Below are 20,738 nucleotides of genomic sequence, written 5' to 3'. Positions count from 1 at the left end.
AGTCCATTTTGCTTTGGCTAAATTGCAGGTGACATAAAAAATATAAACCCTTAACTAAATAGAAAAGCCCTTAAAGTTGATTTTAAATCTGAACAGTGTCTAGTTAAGTTTCCATGGCTTTCCTCAAACAGCGCAATAAATATATCCTCTCACATAATTACATAATAATGAAACTGTTACAAAAATATATTTACAACAGTCATCTGTCCCAGAAATATAATGTGTAAAAGCTAATCTTCTCATTTAAATATAATGAATTACAGAGAAGCACAATGCATTAGGGAAGATACATTAAATAAATAGTCTGAAAAAGTTTCTTATACAATGGCTAATCTGAAGTCATATTTTAACAGCTATATAAAGTCCCTGTATAGAAACTTATGGGGAAATAAAACAACAGGCAAGAATTTAGCAATCAGCAACACCACAACATCAATTGATCTATTGCAAAATAGCAAAAGATCCTAGAAACAATGTATTAGGTGCAAAGTAACAAGAGGAGTGAATAATGTAAGCTCCACTGAATCTGAATATGACACCAGACATGTGTCAACATAGCATCTGAGTCACAAGGGATGCAATAGCGAATACAGCTGTCCAATTTAAAAATCAATGTCGATTATTTTACAAATACCAGTACCTACTTGGCTTTTAAAGTTACTGAATATGTGACCTACAGCATCTGCTGGGTCTCAGTCACCAAAAAGGTCACCAATATCCCCAGGTATATGTTTCAACTGCAGATAGAACAGATTTATTAGACATTAAAGATATTCTTAAAAGTCAACAGGACGTGCATTAGAAATCAGATATCCCCATGACATAAAATGGCTAATTTAGATGGGTAATTAAAGTGGATGCATATTACAGGTCAGAACACCTTTGGTAAACATAGTGATAGTGTGGTACTTTGCTTATAACAGCAGCCCCTTAAAAAATTATTTGTCAGTTTGTTAAAAGGTATAGTTAATTTCAATGAATTGAATACTTGCAGATTTTAAAAGATTGGAGGTCCAAAATAAAATTTACTGCAAAAATAGATATGTGACTTGTCTCTTTTCAGATTTGAGGGGCCTGTTATATATTTCCAGCATTGAATTTTGAATCAGTATATACCAGGCTACAAATGGGCAAAACAAAGCCTACATTTATGAAAAATATTTCCTTCTTTCAAGCTTATTTGAGGTTAAATTTGCAATTTCTCCTCCCTTCATCAATATTTTTCCTTCTCCCTCCCCTTCAAATGTCAAACAACATTCTATAGCTGAGAGAGATCATATCACCCACTCCCTAGTTTTGACTAGCTATCCTTTTGTGTTCTCCTGAAAACGCTACAATTGAAAGGTAACCATCGATAAGTAAACTTATGTACAACTTTGTTTCAATAAAGTAAAAATATACCTGACACTGTCCAGCCAAGTCGGAGGATGGATCTTCTGCAAAGCCACTACTATCAGAATGGGAACTGCTGGTCCTTGTAAAATGTTCTGAAAAGTACAGCAGCCCTTGTTAAATCTGAACATAAATCAGCATACACAGAAAGCAAACACTAGAAATGGAAATGGGCCCTTAGAATTAATAATGTCAGAATGGAACGCACTGCACAAAATTAAAATCAAACTAGTTTTAACTGGCAGGGCAAAGTTGCATTAATTGTTCTATTACTGTTTCTATTCTGATGAATTTATATTCATAATGTAAGGTTTCATTACAGTTTGAGTTAATTTTCTACTTGTTAAGTTGTTAATGACTACCGGTTGACAATTTCAAAATATTCCATTTACTCTTGGCCTAGATGAATCCCATGCAGATTCCTCAATTTAAAAGGAAAACCACATGAACCAAAAGCTATTCCTTCTTTGATTACTGCACATTTCATATCAATATTCTGGTGATCAATATTTCTTTTGACCCTAATATGTAACCTTAGTTTCCTCTTTCGCATCTTCTCTTCCCCTCAGCAACTCTTAACAATTGTCAGGACCACGGATCCTATCCCAGAATTACTTATGGACATATTGAATTTTTAAGTAAGACGTGTTTTTTAAAAAAGGACATACAAGCAAAAGTTGGTTGAGACTGTAAGGTAACCATTTCCTGGAAAATTCCTATGTGGATTGCTTGACCAACTAGTTCAGAAAGAATGGAATGTCGCACCTAAAAGACTCTACAATCATTCTATAGTCTTTCTCTTGCTATGGTCTGTGCTCCTCTGAACTTTCCTCTCTCATTTAACAGGGGCAAGCTCATACATTGTTCTACATATATTACCATTTTCTCCTTCCCACCCCAGTTCATGCTGAGATCCAGCTTGCTTGAGTGGTAATTCTGCCACTATGCACCCGACGAGTGTTCACAAGTTATTCTATCTTTTAGGGCATCACAGCCAGGCTTGATTTTATGTTCATCTGACATCAACACATAGAGTTTCAGTGGGTGACATTGAAAACTCCTTGGAAGCAGTAATCCTGGTCAATATTCTCCTTCTTAACTTGAGGGACTAGGATCGATTGTAGCACGCTGCTAGCAATTTGGCCAGCCCAGCTAATGGACATAGGACAAGGAGTGAACCTGGGTCTTGCTGTGTGTGTAGCACTTTAAAACAGCTGGGTCATCTGAGGAGAGGCAAATCCTACAAATATTTTTGTCCAAATCAAGTTTTAGCTTTCCCAAAATTAACCTAAGAAAAGCAAAATACTATAGGACAACAACCATATATTTGTTACATGATTGTAGGTTTACAGGACCAAATAAAGATGAGCTTATTCCTTTAAATAAAAAGATTCATTTCTCATTGGTTTTATGAGAAATAGGAACTTAGCATTAGGTTCAAGGAGGAGGCATACAAATTGGCCAGAAAAAACAACAGGCCTGAGGACTGGGAGCACTTTAGAATTCAGCAAAGGAGGACCAAGGGATTGATTAAGAAGGGGAACATAGAGTACGAGAGTAAGCTTGCGGGGAATATAAAAACTGACTGTAAAGTTTCTATAGGTGTGTGAAGAGAAAATGATTGGTGAAGACAAATTTAGATCCCTTACAGTCATAAACAGGGGAATTTATAATAAGGAACAAAGAAATGGTTGACCAACTACATACATACTTTGGTTCTGTCTTCACAAAGGAGGACACATAACATACTGGAAATGTTGGGGAACACAGGGTTTAGTGAGAGGGAGGAACTGAAAGAAATCAGTATTAGTAGGGAAATGGTGTTGGAGAAATTGATGTGATTGAAGGCTGATAAATCCCCAGGGCCTGATAATCTACATCCCAGAGTGCTTAAGGAAGTGGCCCTAGAAATAGTGGAAGGATTGGTGGTCATCTTCAGAGATTCTATAGACTCTGGAACAGTTCCTACAGATCAGAGGGTAGCTAATGTAAACCCCACTATTTAAAAAGGGAGGTAGAGAGAAAATGGGGAATTATAGACCAGGCAGCCTGACGCCGGGGAAAAGATTTAATAGCTGAGCACTTGGAAAACAGTGGCAGAATTGGACAGAGTCAGCATGGATTCATGAAAGGGAAATCATGCTTGACAAATCGACTGGAATTTTTCGAGGATGTAACTAGTAAAGTTGATGAGGGGGAGACAGTGGATGTGGTTTACTTGGACTTTAAGAAGGTTTTCGACAAAAGTCCAACATAAGAGATTAGCATGTAAAATTAAAGTTGGGATTGGGGGTAGTGTATTGAGATGGAAAGAAAACTGGTTGGCAGACAGGAAACAAAGAGTAGGAATAAACAGGTCTTTTTCTGAATGGCAGGCAGAGACTTAGTGGGGTACCGCAGGGATAGATACTGGGACTCCAGCTATTCACAATATATATTAATGATTTAGATGAGGGAACTAAATGTAATACCACCACATTTGCAGATGACACAAAGCTGGGTGGGAGGGTGAGCTGTGAGGAGGATGCAGAGTTGCTTCGGTGCGATTTGGACAAGCTGAGTGAGTGGGCAAATGCATGGCAGATGCAGTATAATGTGGATAAATGTGAGGTTATCCACTTCGGTAGCAAAAACAGGAAGGCAGATTATTATCTGAATGGCTATAAACTGAGAGAGGGGAATGTGCAACGAGACCTGGGTGTCCTTGTACACCAGTCGCTGAAGGTAAGCATGAAGGTGCAGCAGGCGGTAAAGAAGACAAATGGTATGTTGGCCTTAATAGCGAAAGGATTCGAGTACAGGAGCTGAGATGTCTTGCTGCAATTATACAGGGCCTTGGTGAGACCACAACTGGTATAGTGTGTGCAGTTTTGGTCTCCTTATCTGAGGAAGGATGTTCTAGCTATAAAAGGAGTGCAGCAAAGGTTTACCAGACTGATTCCTGGGATGGTGGGACTGACATGTGAGGAGAGATTGAGTCGGTTAGGATTATATTTGCTGCAGTTCAGAAGAATGAGGGGGTGGATCTCATAGAAACCTATAAAATTCTAACAGGACTAGACAGGGTAGATGCAGCAAGGATATTCCTGATGCTGAGGGAGTCCAGAATCAGGGGCCACAGTCTGAGGATACAGGGTAGACCATTTAGGACTGAGATGAGGAGAAATTTCTTCACCCAGAGAGTGGTGAGCCTGTGGAATTCACTGCCACAGAAAGTAGTTGAGACCAAAACATTGTATGTTTTCAAGAAGGAGTTAGATATAGCTCTTGGGGCGAAAGGATCAAAGCATATGGGGAGAAAGTGGGTGCAGGCTATTGAGTTGGATGATCAGCCATGATCATAATGAATGGCAGAGCAGGCTCGAAGGGCTGAATGGACTGTTCCTGCTCCTATTTTCTATGTTTCTATGTTTAAAAAATTATTTGCTGTCATTTTAAGGACACTTATGATTGCAACACTAAGTAGATTTTCCTTATAGACAATTCTCTTATTGGCAACATATGTTGGCTGCCCTGTAAATTATAGTTATCTAACAGGTTTCTATAAAGTAATTTATATTAACTGCTTCTTAGGGCATTAGCAATTTTAAAACACTACCAAATAACTATGTTTTCTGATCAAAGTACAATGAGATGTTATCTGATTAGTTGTGGTCATGCAGAATGGAAGGGAATCTGTCAATTATCAACCAGGTTGCAAAATCAAAATCAATTCCACGCAGCTCCAAGTTTACTTTACCTCGAATGAAAAAAAAGATTATGCTGTAAGCACTGGACCCATCTGTTACTTTTTCTGCACCAAACAAGTCACTTACAGCACATGTTCAACAGCTCTTGTATTAATGAATGCATCAGTAAATCCTGTTCATGCTCAAAAAGGGAACTAGCAACAGTTACATTAAAGCCATTTGATCAACTAATTTGAAAATACTCAACTTTCGTTCTTAAACCATGCCCTGCAAGAACCTGTTAATATGAATGTTATTAACTTACAGGTTTATTTACAAAAGAACTTGGCTAGTACTAAGTACATGTCATGACCTAGACTTCATGAAAATTTGATGTTTAGAAAGATCACAGCCTAGAAATTCTCCGGCACCACGAAAGTTTTACATATGTAAAACAGGTGCTTGAACTTCCAATGTGGCTAGCAGCAAGCACATGCTCACTGTGCATTGTAAGTGCACTGCCTGCCAAATTGGTAAAGGCTTTTGCATAGGCACCCAGGGCCCGTGTCTGAAATAGGCATTAGGAACTTCGTATATGTAAATGCCTATTTCATGCCCTCTTTTGAAAATTTGTTTGCAATTTACAGCAACATCCCATGCATGCTTCTGTCGGTACTTTCTGGCATTTAGCAGCCAAACCAGCCATCCTTAAAGGGACACTGGAGACTTCTTCCAGAGAAGCAAGTTTTTTAATGCAACATTAAATCGGCGGCCCACAGCTGGTCATCGCTTGCCCCTATCTCGGTTGCCATTCCAGACTCTACTTACGACTTCAACTGGCATCTATATTGGCCAATGTTGGGATTGGTGAGCTGCATCTACAGCCATGACTGATGAATGCAACTCGCTCAGCAAACCAACTTCCTATGGTCCTGCCACTGACTTCATAGAATGCATGCTGTGTGCTCAGCACTAAGATCACGTCCCAATTCACTCTGATCCTATTTTTGGCCCCAAATATTGGTGACACATTCTTGGAACAAAATCTTCCTTTAAACTAAAAGACCTTATTTTGTAAAAACTAATTCTGTTTTCACTGCAGCAAAACAGACTTCACATACAGTGACTGAATGCTGTTAGTGAACTGGTGGTCTTCATTATGTATAGATATGGAGTAAAAATAAACACGTTACACAGGGTATTTCATGGCGCAAGCAACATTGTATGTGGTTTGCCTGGCTTAATCTAAAGTCAACAGGGTTCTGATGTGGAAGATGAGAAGTACTTAGAGCACAAGGAATGCACAATCAATAAAGCAAATAAAGGCTAACCAGTGATTGCAGAACAACAAGCGAACCCCAGATATAAAAACATTGTGTCCTAGGCACTAAGAGGTAATAAAGACCTTAGTGTACTTAGGCAATCATGCTTTCAGGGCTACTGGTCAATATATGTTTTCCTGTTGTCTTTTGCCAGCTGTAACCTGAACAAGTTAGGGCTACTGACTGTTTAGAGATGGGGGGGGGGGGGGGGTGCGGGGGCACACATTTAATCCTGGGCATAAAATTCCACTTGAACTAGCCATATAGATTTGAGCATCCCAGGATAGAGTTTCTGCTTTGGGCACAATTGCCAATCTAGGCACAAACTGTGCTCAAAACTGCACTGAATTTCATAAGTTATGGTTCAAGCTTCTGCTCAAAACCATTCACACAATTATAAACAAAGTCTTCTTCAAATGATAAAAGCAAAATACTGCTGATGCTGGAAATCTGAAACAAGCACAGAAAATGCTGGAAAAACTCAGTAGGTCTGACAGCATCCGCGGAGAGAGAAAAACAGAGTTGACATTTTGAGTCTAACCCTTTCGACTATGGCCCTTCTTCAGAGCTATGAATGAAAGTTTTAGATCATTACTAATTTTTTCCTTTATTCCCTTTTATTTCCTGCATTAAAAATGTTCCTTGTTATATTTAAGAGTGGTAACCTGGTGCAGTTTGAATGACACAAATGAAATGTATTTAGTATTAAAAAACATTTTTAATGAATGTCTAGTCTACCAGCTATGAGCAAATTGATTTTAAATAACTGGAAATGACTAAAACACTAAACAGAAACACATGGTGGTTTTGTTAGGGTACACAGTCAGTTTTAATGAATAAACATTTCTTTAATATTCAAAACCTTTTAAAAAGTGTCCATTACTACCCTTGTGCCAAAATATAAACCTTAATTTTGAAAACCTCTTCCAAGGCCTGCAAATGGGCATAATTAGTGGAAACTCACTCTGTTCATTTATTCAATTGTGTGCAGCCATGTTCCAAAGAGATGTTTCTTAAAATAAGGCAAAAGGTTGCCGAAAAGTCAACGGATGTAAGTGGCGCTTGAAGTTTCTCGATCTTTTGCGGTGGTGGGCAGATTTTGAATGAATTGCATTCAAAAAGTCAGGGCAACTTGCGGAAACGCTACCCCAATATTCCTAAATTCTCATCATGAAGCCATCCATCTCCCCCACACAAAAAAGTTTAGGAGAGATGCATTTACTTGATTTAGAAGCATTAGCACTTTTAATTATTTTTTGTGAGGGGGGAATGCTACTTTTGTGCTTATTTTAATTGCTCCACCTTTAAAGGCCATAGTTTCAGCTGCCTAAGCCCTGGAAAACTCTTTGACAAAGTTTTTGATTATCTTCCCTAACAGTTCATGTGGATCGATATCAAATTTTGTTTGATAATACCTGGGAAGTACCTTGGGATCTTTTATGACATTATTAACACAAGTTGGTGTTGTTCGTTTTCAAATACTAGTTCACAGAAGTGTGCTCAATAGTTGTATGGAACTGAGCCAGACATACACAGGAAAAGGAGTAGGCCATTCAACTAGTTGAGCCTACTTCGGATTGATAAATAGATCATGATCGATCAGTATCTCAACTCCATTTACCTGCCTTTAATCCACACCCCTCAACATCCTTACCTAATAAAATCTGTTGATCTCAGCCTTGAAAATGGGCCCAACATCCATTTTATGGAGTGAATTCCAGATTTTCATGACTGTGTATATGAAAATGTACTCCCTGATCTCAGTCCTGAATGGCCTTGGTCTAATTTAAAAATTGTGCCCCTTTGTTCTGGGTGTTTCCACCAGAGGAAATAGATCCCCAGTTCAATTCCCAAGACTAGGCCTGATTTGCACAACTCAATTTAGTAATGGAACATTACAATAGCCTTAGTGCCCCTCATTAGGTAGAGAAATCAGCTGGGGGTCTGCTCCTAATCACTAACTGGTGACTCCTGGTGGAAAATATATGCATGGGCATTATACGAGAGCAATTAGCTTTGGCTGTGACACTGCCCATAATAGAATAAGTCTTTGTTTGGACTTGCACACAAATTAGGCCTATTAGCATGAGCTACAAGGAGTTGTTCAGGGCCCACACAACTATACCTCCTCATCAGTCAAAGGTTTCAGATGTGGAGGGCAGAAAGAGTGATTACATCATCAGCTCTTGGCCAAATTAATAGAGATCAGACTGTCATTGATGAGAAAGCTGTTTAGCAAGAGAGGAAAGTTGGAACACAGCATTACTCTCTACTGATAATTACATATTAGAAGTCGGGGTCCAATACCTTAGATCACTTAGAATTTCTTTGAAGGATTTAAGCAGCACAAGAATTATCTACTTTGAGGATTACGCTGGAATTCCTTGAAAGTTTACAATCTGATTATCAGAGTGTAGGAGGGGTATCAGAAACCCCGTTTCAAAATCGGTCACACAATTTTGCCACAATTTTCAACAATTACCAAAAATGATGGAACTATTTAATTTCTTGGAAACCCTGTGTCAAAAACAACTGAAGTGCTATTTATGCATTTTTTTCAGATCTCAATTAAAACCAGCCAACTTGTTTATTTTTGAGGTGCAAGTACAAAATGGAAATTGTACTTAAACCAGATTGTTTTAAACAATCGCTCATTTTTTTAATGATTTCTACACTTTTTTTTGCCAACTGTAATTACAGGGCAGCACACTTCTTCACTTTAACCAAGGGATGGCAGCATCCACAAAGCTATTGAGGCTCCAAGACAGGAATATGCATTTGGTTAGGTTTGGGTTGGTAAACTTTTCATTGTGCAACAGCCTTAAGATTCCCATTTTACATTAATTTAAGACACAATTTTTGGAATGAATTAGTGCACATTGCGCGTAACAATTTTGCTTAGAATTTAGGTAAATATTCTAGATGTTTTCCTAAATACTTTCCAACTACCTTCTGTATCTATTCCACAGCCCTAACAGAGCTTTAATGAAACAATTAGCAGGATCGTCTGGTCCCGCCAAAAGTCAATGGAGCCTTTGCCTTTCCACATACCCTCGTTCCACCCATCTCCCAGGGCATGGCTATGCAACTGAGCCTTGCCCAGGCCACTCAACTGCACATGGTCATGGCAAACCAGTGTGACTCAGGTGGAGAAGGCATGCAGTTGGTCAATGGAGTTTTGGCTGGGCCACCGAGTCTCCCGTAGTGGGTCCTGCCACCACGGGCACAGAAAATCCCGACCAATAATTATGATAGAAACAATGTGAACTATAAAATCATATTTAAAAAATGAAGCGGACTTGCAGAACGCCTCTGCTTTGAATCCAGAGAAATGAATTAGTGACAAATTAAAATGTTAAAGAAATCCTGAACTTGCATTACTTAAGAAGCAATTACTTTTCACTTAAAGCTGTAAAGTTATGATTTATTGCGGATGTAGATTTGCTTACATCATTAAAAATTCTTGGTAGGAATGCAGTAGGGAACGAATGGTTGATTGGGTTTTGTGGCAGTACCTGAACATTAGAGGATTAACTAGAAGGTCAAACGTTAACTTGTTATTCCTGTTTCAAGATATTTTTGTAAGCATCTGACACCAAATACCAAGGCCTGGATTCTCACTCCAAGGCGGACGTACACCTGCCTTGGGAAAAACTGCACTGAACGGCTGGATTTTCACTCTAGGTGTGGTAGGGGTGGGATGGAGTCAGGCCCGCTGACCCCAAAAGCAGCAGAGATGCTAAGGGCGGGCTCTGCATGAGGAACATGTCTCGAGTGCGGTATAAAAGGTCAGGCATGGTATAAAAGGCCAACCTGTAAGGAGTTCCTGCTGTGAGACAACATTGATAAGGGAGCTCCTGGTCCTGGGAGGAGACGTCAATTTGGAGTAAGGACTAACTGCAATAGTTGTCCAACTAGTTGCTGACAATAGAAGAGATGACTCATCATGTGCCTTCCATCAGGAAATGTTGAGGATACTGCTCCCTATTCACCTGAAAACCTTCTCAAGACACAATCCTGGAGATAGCAGCCATCAGCTGCTCTCGACACACTGATTCAGATTAGTATGATGTCTCAGCAGAACACTGAGATACCACATGCAGAGCCTTTGCCCCTCCACCTACCCTCATACCACCCATCTCCCAGGGCTTGGCTGTGCAACAGAGCCTTGCCCAGGCCACTTACAACTGCACATGGTCATGGCAAACCAGTGTGAATCAGATGGAGCAGGCATGCAGTTGGTCAGGAACACAACATGCCATCTGTGAGTGATAGGAAAAGATGCCAGACCACGCTGCATTCCCCATTTACCCTCCAGCCTAACACTAGGTATTCCTGAGCTAGAGAACATTGTTCCTGCATGTAAGCAAACAAATGTTACTTGAGAGACGAATTGAAGCTGGAAATCATCGTGCCAGAATGTCACGGAGGAGGCCAATTGGCAAAGTAGCCAGAGGGGCGGCGCCCCACTTCAGTGACCATGACCTCCAGATCCTGGTTGAAGAGGTCCAGACATGCCAGCAAACGTTATATCCAAGGGGCCAGTGAAACCCAAGCACAGTGACCAAGAGGATAACAGGAGGCCATGCCTGATCACAGATACAGTGCAGGAAGAGACTCCACGACCTGCTGCACTCCAGCAAGGTGATTTATTCAACAGAAGGACAAGGAGATGCCTGTGATAATTGACAGCTGAATGCTGCACCTCTGGTGGCAGACTAGGCACATACCTCCCCTAAAGCATGGACACTTGTATGTCCAAGCCTCTCCTGTAGTTATATACAGTTACAGGTTCCAATATGATGCACTGCCATATTCAGGAGCTTTGTCCCTGGCGGCACTATATAATAGGCTAACATCACTCTCTAAATTTTCTTTGCAGGGCAAGAGGGCCCACAATGCCAGGGGAATGGCGTGGACTGTGTGAGTGTCCACAAATCTATGGGTGATTTGAAACACTGAAGACACAGCCATGAAGGTAGCCAGGGTGCCCTCCTAGCTTAGTGTCAGGGATGAAGAATCATCCGTAGCAGGTGCTAAAGGCGATGGTAGACACACTTTGGAAAATGCTGTTAATGGTGGAGGTGACCCTGTTCCTGCACTAGTAGAAGGGCACATTGGTATGAAGGGTGTGCCAAGGTTGGTTTGCATGATAAGGACACTGCAATTCTGGTTAAAGGCAATGGTATGTTTCCAAGTGTGCTTGTCAAGGGGTAAAAATGTCAAGAGCTGACTATAATTACCTCATTTGTGTTTCACACAGGTGCCACAAGAAGCAAAACACCAGGGCCCCGAGGCTAGGGGAGTTTGTAAATGGAACTCTTGTCATTGTCCAGACTAAGCCAGATCTTCAGACCTGAAAAACTGGCTTTAAAAAAAGTCTGACCAGTCAGTGTTGACAGTTCTTTTTTTTTAAAGCTGGTCAACCATGAAGCTTCGCAAGATGTCTTCCACTCTCAGCAATTGACAGTTGCTGAAATTGGGAACTGTTTGCAAAGCAGTGATTGGAGGAGCAGCAGGCATGGGAAAGAGAGAGCTCCTCCTCCAATCACAGATCCTGTTTCTCTCACTTGTGCACTGACCTCCAAAATTCTTCTGATAACCTACAGTGATGGCCACGTGAGGATTATCCCCCAACAGAAACGCCATTCTGCTGATCTTCCCTATAACCAGTGGTGGAGCTCTGGTGCAGACTGTGCTCTAGCCCCTCAAGAAATAGAAGTTTATGTGCTTAGTCTTATTGAGAACTACAAGATGATGAGACATTGGTTAGAATTGAGCCCTAACTAATAGGAAAAAGCATTTTCTTTCGAAACAGCTATAAAGAGTCCTAAATAAAATTAGCTTGGATAGTTTCGACTCAGTGCTCAGTGGACACTCTTCCATAGCATAACTACACACAATGTGACATTATAATTAGGGAATTTCACAAAAGATGATCTGTAAAGAGGCATGGAGCAAAGCAATGTTACACTGATGCAGTAAAGGATGCTCCTCTGAAGATGAGGTTAAAGCACAGTGTAGTGGGAGTTTTTTGCCTTGTATCTAAAGCAGCAAGCCTGCTCAGGAGGCACTTGATGTTGACACTGATGTCCATTCTCCAGCATTGCAATCCTTCATTTTGATCTGAGTAATTTAGCTGCTGGTAGGGAGCTGATTTTTTTTAAATAAAAGAGCTGCCTCTTTTTAAAGTTGCAGAATTTTAATCTGGCCATTTTTGCAGATAACATTTCCAAAAACTTCAGCCCTACAAGGTTAGGATGTTCATGTCTTTGGAAAAGTTAAAATCATACGCTCTGGTACAGCAAAAAGAATGTTGCTGTATTAATAATGGTATTCATTAAAATACACCAATGCTTTCAATTGTTGGATTTTTAATCGTTTTGAATTTTCTAACAAGCCATTTCTAACAGTTTTGAACAAGGGATATAATTGTTTTGTAGAAATTTGAGTCAACAGAAAACCCACACAAGCTGACTGCTATTTACATTTCCAAACCAATCACCACCCCACAGTAAAGACTGAGGTCATCAGCTCACTGGTAGACAGTGCTTCCTTTCTGGGGAGGCAAACCTGTCAGTGAAGTAGATAACAAAGCATATTGAGGAGATTTAAAAAGCACTGGGATCCCACTTAATCGGAGAGCAGATTTATTCACCTTTATCAAAGTAAAACTGCATCCCTGGCCTTGCAAAGCTCACTTTGGATACACTTGGGGATGAGAGTGGACTTGACCAGGGCTGTAAAACAGGAGTAATAGCTTTAGCTTCCCATTATACCACACCCCCTATATTGACTTCTACTGAAGTAAGTGGAACTGAATAGGAAGTGCTGTGTATAACAGGTGACTCAACCAATTCTCTCCAAACTCCACAAACTCTACTCACGCTCATTATCCTGAGAGCAATCTCTACCCCTGGGACCTGTGGGGACCACCTCTTAGAAAAGGATGATGCTGTGTAATATTGCAATTACATAGCTAAATGAGCAAATAGGGAAGTTGTCATAAAACATCTACTGGGATTATTATCATGATTATTTGTTTTGTCTGAAGAATGCAAGAAACTGTAGCTGTAGGTGGAAGGAAATGAAGTTCAGGGATTCCACCGCTGTCAGCTGTTACTGCATTTCAGTTCAGGTGCAAGTATTGAATCTTTCACCCAGAAATGAACGTACTGTCACTATGCACTATATGGTTTAATGTGCAGAACATATTAATGAGGCTGTCACCAAAATCAATGTTACCGTCTACATAGCATTATAAATATCATAAGGTATATTTTCCTGTCAAATTAACAATATTGCATGATGCTGTTAAACTAAAATTGTACTGATTTGTTTAGTAGGTGCACACAAACTAACTGCATTACATCGTTGCTGCTCTTAATATTAATGACCCATGCCACATATATATTCATAACTGGGCGAAAGATTCAATACTTGCAACCCAGATTACAAGAAAAGATTTCTGGTTTTGTTTTATATATATTTCGACTACCTGTTCTGTATAGAAAAGAAAGACTCTCAGACCAATCAGCATGAGGGAGAGAGGAACAGATACAACCAGACCATGCAGAGCTCCTGGAAAACCAGCTTGGCAAGCAAATCTCCAGAAATGAAAGAACAAAAGGAAAAACTTGCATATATCCAGTGGAACATATCAGCAAACAGCAGCCTCAACATCCACTGGATGGAAGCAGTGGGGATTCCATCACTGGACCAGACGGACCTATTTTTGTTAGGCGCCAAACTATTTCCATGCTATGAACTGCATCAGGTTACAGGGTATTATTACAGTACCTTGCAGACACACTAATAAAACAGAGGTCATGTAAACTCATGTTCAATATAACGCAGAGCCCTGATCTGTGGTACATGTCCCAGTGACAAGCTGCCCCTGCAGAAATGCAGAGGCCACAGTGTGAGGTAGGCCTCCAACAGATTCATGCATGAAGCCAACCATCATGCTCCTCAATGCCATATAGCAGGATAGGTGAGCAGCCTGCCTCCACCTCCTCCAAAGCAACACTGGGGGGGCACTCCATAGGAGATTTTGCGAGCATGGGGCACCGGTAGCCTCAATCACTGATGGGTTCACTGTGGCTTTATTTAATGTCACTTTAAGATCACAATTAATCAGTTTATAAATACACATATTTAGCACAAAGAATGCTTTGGTCTGCTTTTGTACAATAATATCCTTAATTAGGATGGTAGTGGAAAGTGTGAGGTTCTTACATTGGCACTGGAAACTGCATTCTTAAGTCCATCTCTCATTGACACCATCAGGAGCAAGGGTGTGCCCATGCATGTCCCACCATTGAAGACTGGTTCCTTATCCAGATCTTCAGATTAGGTAGTAGTGCACCAAGGGTTGTGGAGTGAGAGGCTCCTTGCAGCATTTGTTGTATGTCAATGATTGCTTTTAAGAGAGGGTCAATGACCAGACTCAAAGATTAAATCCAGTTCATCAGGTGTACTTGAAGCATGAGTGCTGTGTTGAAGACAGTCATCCGCATGTGATTGTTACACAGTTACTGAAATGGGTTCCCCGCATGGCGAGATACCATGTATGCTCCAGGGAAACACGCTTGTGTGGTATTCTCCCCTACAATGGAGCCTATGTAATCTAGGTGGTAGAGACCATGGGTTCACAGGGAACCTAGGTTCGGCAGCACTGCATATTGCACATGTCACACCATGCTGTCACTGGTGGCGGAAGGATAATGCCAGGCAGTTGAAGGAGTGGCGAACACACACGACAGCACCCTCACAATGTGTAGTTGCTGCAATATGTTGGCATATATCATCATATCTACAGGTCATGCGTCTCAAGTCATACTTCCTGGCATAGTGGGCATGGCTTGACTGGCAACAAGGTGACGTTTTCTCTTTGAAAGCCTCTAACATAAACGTGTATGGTCCAGGTTGTGAAGGACTGCAAGGTATATCTGTGACTATGTTGAGGCCAAGAATTATGTTGGTATTGTTTCAGTCATACCAATGACACTGGTTTTCAGTTTGTCCTGGTTTTCTCTTTTTGGGGGTGTGGCTTTCATGTTAAAAGTCAATTATGTGGAAGCTACTCACCAGGGACTGGCTGATATACTAGGTTACATATAATGTGCGTCTCGGAGAATCTGCTCCGTATTAAGAGGCTTCTGGTGATTACCCTGTCCTGTAAGAGATTGACCGTGGGTACGTGAGCCTGCCCCTCAGCTGGTCTACCATTGCTGGCTGCCTCCTCGTCCTCCTCCTCCTCATCTCAATTTCTTGGACAGAGGCCTCCTCCTCATCATCATCCTTCTCCTCAGGTGAGTTAACTATAGCCCCAACTTCTGTCCCCTCTGATTATAGGCTCCTTCATTGCACTATACTGGGCAGTATGGACCACACCATGGCTATTCTGGAGACCCTTGCAGGGGAATACTGGAGTGATCCCCTAGAACAGTCAAGACACTTGAAACAAATCTTCAAAATGACAATAGACTGCTCAATAGTGTTGAGGATCTGCACATGGCAACTATTGTACAGGCTTCTAGGCTCTGTTTGTGGTCACCTAAAGAGGGTCATCCACCACCTCCTTAAGGGGTACCCCCTTGTCCACCAGAAGCCGTCCACGGACTTGTGTTGGGTCTGGAAAAGCCAAGGCAGCCCTGAATTCCTGAATGTAAATGAGCCATGGCAGCTTCCTGGATAACATGCACAAATGTGCAGGAACACCTTGTCATGGTCACACACCAACTGGACATTCTACGAGTGGAAACATTTCCTGTTCATGAAGGTATCCGGCTGATAAACTGGTACCCTTATGGTGACATGGATGCAGTCTGCATGTCTCTGTACTTGAAGGAATTTCTGTGAAGCCCCCGGTTCTCTATGCCGACACATCCATTGGGAAGTTTATGTCCTGCCCCTACCTGGGCGAAAACGGCATCTGTTACAGCTTTGGTGCACCTACGGGTGGCTGACTGTGAAATGCTGCAGGCACCCTGGAACAATCCGGTCACATAAAAATTGAGAGCCACTGTCATCTTGAGTGCCACTGGCAGAGCATAGGGATCTGCAGACTGTGATGCCAGATTTTGCTGCACTATGGCACATATCTCTATAACCATTTCTCAGGCTACTCACATCCTTCACTGGTTCTCTGTCATGTGTAGATATGATCTTTGGATTCGGTAGACCCTTACCTTGGAGTAATACCTTGTGGTCCTCCTACCTGGTGCAAGTTGCCCTGCATCCAACTGGCCCTGTCCCCTGCCTCTAATCACATGTTTCTCCCGCTCACGTGCTTCTCTGGCCCATTTATGAGATGGGACCATGAGTCCCGCAAGGGTCAGTGTTGGGACCACAACTTTTCACTTTATACATTAATAATCTACATGAAGGAACTGAGGGCATCCTGGCTAAGTTTGCAGATGATACAAAGATAGGTGGAGGGACAGGTAGTATTGAGGAGGCGGGCAGGCTGTAGAAGGATTTGGATAGGTTAGGAGAATGGGCAAAGAAGTGGCAGATGGAATACAACGTGGGGAAGTGTGAGGTCATGCACTTTGGTAGGAAGAATAGAGGCATAGACTATTTTCTAAATGGAGAGAGAATTCAGAAATCTGGAGTGCAAAGGGACTTGGGAGTCCTAGTCCAGGATTCTCTTAAGGTTAACTTGCAGGTTGAGTTGGTAGTTAGGAAGGCAAATGCAATGTTGGCACTTATTTTGAGAGGACTAGAATATAAAAGCAGGGATGTGCTGCTGAGGCTTTATAAGGCTCTGGTCAGACCACATTTAGAATATTGTGAGCAATTTTGGGCCCCGTATCTCAAGAAGGATGTGCTGGCCCTGGAGAGGGTCTAGAGGAGGTTCATGAGAATGATCCCAGGAATGAAAGGCTTAACATATGAGGAATGTTTGAGGACTCGTTTAGAAGGATGAGGGGGGATCTGATTGAAACTCACAGAATACTGAAAGGCTGGATAGAGTGGATGTGGGGAAGATGTTTCCATTAGTAGGAGAGACTAGGACCTAAGGGCACAGCCTCAGAGTAAAGGGAAGACTTTTTAGAACAGAGATGAGGAGAAACTTCTTTAGACAGAGAGTGGTGAATCTATGGAATTCATTGCCACAGAAGGCTGTGGAGGCCAGGTCATTGAGTGTATTTAAGACTGAGATAGATAGGTTCTTGATTGGTAAGGGGATCAAAGGTTATGGGGAGAAGGCGGGAGAATGGGGTTGAGAAACTTATCAGCCATGATTGAATGGCGGAGCAGACTCGATGGGCCGAATGGCCTAATTTCTGCTCCTATGTCATATGATCTTATGCCCATTTCAGCAGACTGTTTGGCACTCTGTGCACTCATTTCCTTAGAGAGCTTGGCAGTCTATCCTGTCTCCCACTTGGATGCCAGAGTCAGGGAATTATCTGGAAGGGCTCAAGAGATATATCCTTCAAAGACCATAGGCCCCACCCTCCAACTCCCTTGGGGGTCAGCCACACACCTGTATTTGTGCTGGAAGGCCTTCTGTCGCTTTTGGTGCTCTCCAAAAATGTTACAGACATTTGTAGAAATGTTCCAAAAGCTTTACAAGTCACATAAGTCGAGTTTTGACAATAGCATTGATGTAAACTGCTTCTAATTGAACTCAACTGAGAGGCTGCAGTGGTTTAAGAAGGCAGTCACCACCACCACCACCTTGAGTGCAATTAGGGATGGACAATAAATGCTGACCTAGCCAGTGATGCCCACATCCCATGAACAGAAAAATAGCTGCACTTTTTAAATGTCTTGGTCAATTCATGAAACACCCAAAATCCATCCTACCTCCCCCCACTGAAAATGGTTTCTACTGGATGTTGGGGTAGGACTTCCAGATTTGGGTTCCCAGCACCATGCTGGTTAAGGTGCAGAGTCTCCATGATTCTGCAAAATTCTAGGCACAAGATGCAAGTATTACTTACGTATTTAAATTCATTTGGAATCAAAGCTTTAAGGCAAATTCCTCCGACAAAACACCCCCAGGAAAAACATGGTATACACATTGGAGCACATCCTAAAATAAATGGTTCACAGCAAAACAAAATGCAAACCACGTCAAAGCTGATTGATTTTGGGTTATGTAATGTTCTACAGTAGGAACATTCCAGCCTGCAAAATTATTGGGCCATTGCAGTGGATATAAAATTTCATGGCAATTATCAGATCATTTCTGAAAGAGTTTGGGCAATGACATTACTAAGCAGAAGCAATAACACCTTTGTACCAATGTCAGCACACCTCATGATTATGCAACACAGTGAGAAATGCTGCCAGTGCAAAGGCAAAGGAAACACCTTTTTAAGGTTGAAGTAATGTTATTTCTTGTTGCCAATGATTTGATCCTTAACAAGGGCTCTTCCTAAGAAAATGGAACATATTCTTGCTTTCAGCATCTAGCATGAGTACGAAGTAGCGTTATTTAACATAGTCCCAAAATGGCTCTTATAAAAGTCACAAATGACACCCTATGTGACTGTGACAAAAGTAAACTTTTCTTCTTCATCCTCCTCAACAGCCTTTGTCACCTCATTTGCCCCCAACACCTCTCCACTGTCGTCCACCTGGATGGGACTGCTTTCACCTTTTCAAGGGCAATTAGGGATGCACAATAAATGCTGGCCTAGCCAGCAATGCCCACATCCCATGAATAAATTTAAAAATTGTCTTTTTTTAATATTGCATTCCAGAAACATAATGGAAAACCCCGAACTGCATTGTCACACTGCTTCTCCATTACCTTTTGAATATTTCTGTAATGCAAGGCTGATTTATTTAAGTGCATGGACCCTTTGAATGTTTTTGTGCAGCTATGCAAGTGTAGTACCTTAAAGCAACTGGCTCGTGCATAGTCTGCATGGGAACTTTCACATTGCTGCACAGCTTAAGAAGGGACAATGGTTATGGCCCTCAGGTCCCTGCTCTTGCGCTGTATGTAACCTTTAGCATGTATTCCTGCATGGTATAAAGAGTTCTAGAGTTTTCTAAACCCAAATGCATTACACTGTACTTATCCGGTTTGAAGGACATCTTCCACAAAATAGCCTTGTCTTCAACCTGAAATCACGTGATTTTGATATAAATTCCCATGCACCATACATTTTCCTTAATTCTGCAAACTTTTGAATGCTTCTATTAATATGCTGATCCAAATCATTGATTTATAAATGGTGGTAATAAAATTGTGACCAGAAGTTCCAAATTAATGGAATTCTCTGATTCAATTTCTGGCAATAAAGTAAATTAAAATTTGCCCTGCTGGATGGATCTCTACGTTATGCAGACATTGTTTCACAGGTAGGAAAAGAAAAATCTGAGAGTCACCAGGGATGGTGACTGGTCTACCTTATCAGGGTGGGTGACTAATATCATGTGGGGCAGACAACGCATGTTATCTCTTTAAAAAAGGAGCAATAAGAGCTGGAATTGCCAATCAGACAGAGAACATCTAACATTTACAAGATATGAGAAGGGAGGGAAACTGAAAATAAGAAAACAAAAGTTGTTGACATAGATTTGCCTAAAATATTTCTGGTGATAACTAGTCATTGAATAATGTATATCAGTACTAAAGTCCACTTCTATTTTTACTACAGTTGCAATATCTTGTTCTGAGATTTACAGCTCATGAGTTCAAAATCACCCATTTAAATTGTCTCAGTTCAGTCAATCTAGATTGTGCAGTGAGATATTTGCATTGTCTGACATAAAACCAAGAAATTTTCATGCTTTTGGATCAGGATATATCCTGGGATATTAACAGTTCATGACAAGAAACCATAAACAACTGCATTATTGCTGTAAATCTTAGAAATTCTCTCTTTCCCAATCAAAAAAGCTCAAATATTCTGGTGTCTGACCCCCAAAATATTTTGCAGATCAAATCTTTGTAATAAACCCCCCAAGCTGTATTCCAGAATGAACCTATTTCATTGTAAAGATAACACCCAGCTCAATGCCCAGAACAGAGGCAAAAGGGAGGGAGGCACTTAAAACAATCACAATCACAAGAGAAAAAGAAATGGGAAAGATAATTCTTAAGGCTGACAAGTCTCCTGGAACTGGTGGCACACATCCTAAGATAGCAAGAATAGTGGATGCATTGGTTGTAACCTACCAAAACTCCCTTAATTCTGGAAATGTCCCAGCAAATTGGAAAGCTGCAAATGTAACACCTCTATCCAACAAAGGAGGGAGACAGAAAGCAGGGAAGTACAGGCCAGTTAGTCTAATGTCTGTCATTAGGAGAATGCTAGAACTCATTATAAAAGAGGTTGTAGCAGGACATTTAGAAAATCATAGAACTATCAAACAGACTCAACAT

General features: G+C 41.2%; 1 protein-coding gene across 2 annotated transcripts in view; it reads right to left on the bottom strand.

Annotated features, from left to right (window-relative positions):
* The window catches only part of itprid2 (ITPR interacting domain containing 2), a 318,082-nt gene that overhangs the window by 27,321 nt on the left and 270,023 nt on the right, over positions 1–20,738 (bottom strand). For both annotated transcript variants that reach the window (XM_041200974.1, XM_041200976.1), the window contains exon 11: positions 1,402–1,487. In XM_041200974.1, coding sequence (XP_041056908.1) covers positions 1,402–1,487 — 86 coding nt within the window. The remainder of the gene's footprint in view (positions 1–1,401; positions 1,488–20,738) is intronic.

This window comes from Carcharodon carcharias, chromosome 12 (assembly GCF_017639515.1).
Source record: "Carcharodon carcharias isolate sCarCar2 chromosome 12, sCarCar2.pri, whole genome shotgun sequence".
NCBI lineage: Eukaryota > Metazoa > Chordata > Chondrichthyes > Lamniformes > Lamnidae > Carcharodon > Carcharodon carcharias.
Note: the sequence above shows the minus strand (reverse complement) of the source record. Positions and strands in the feature narration are given on the sequence as shown.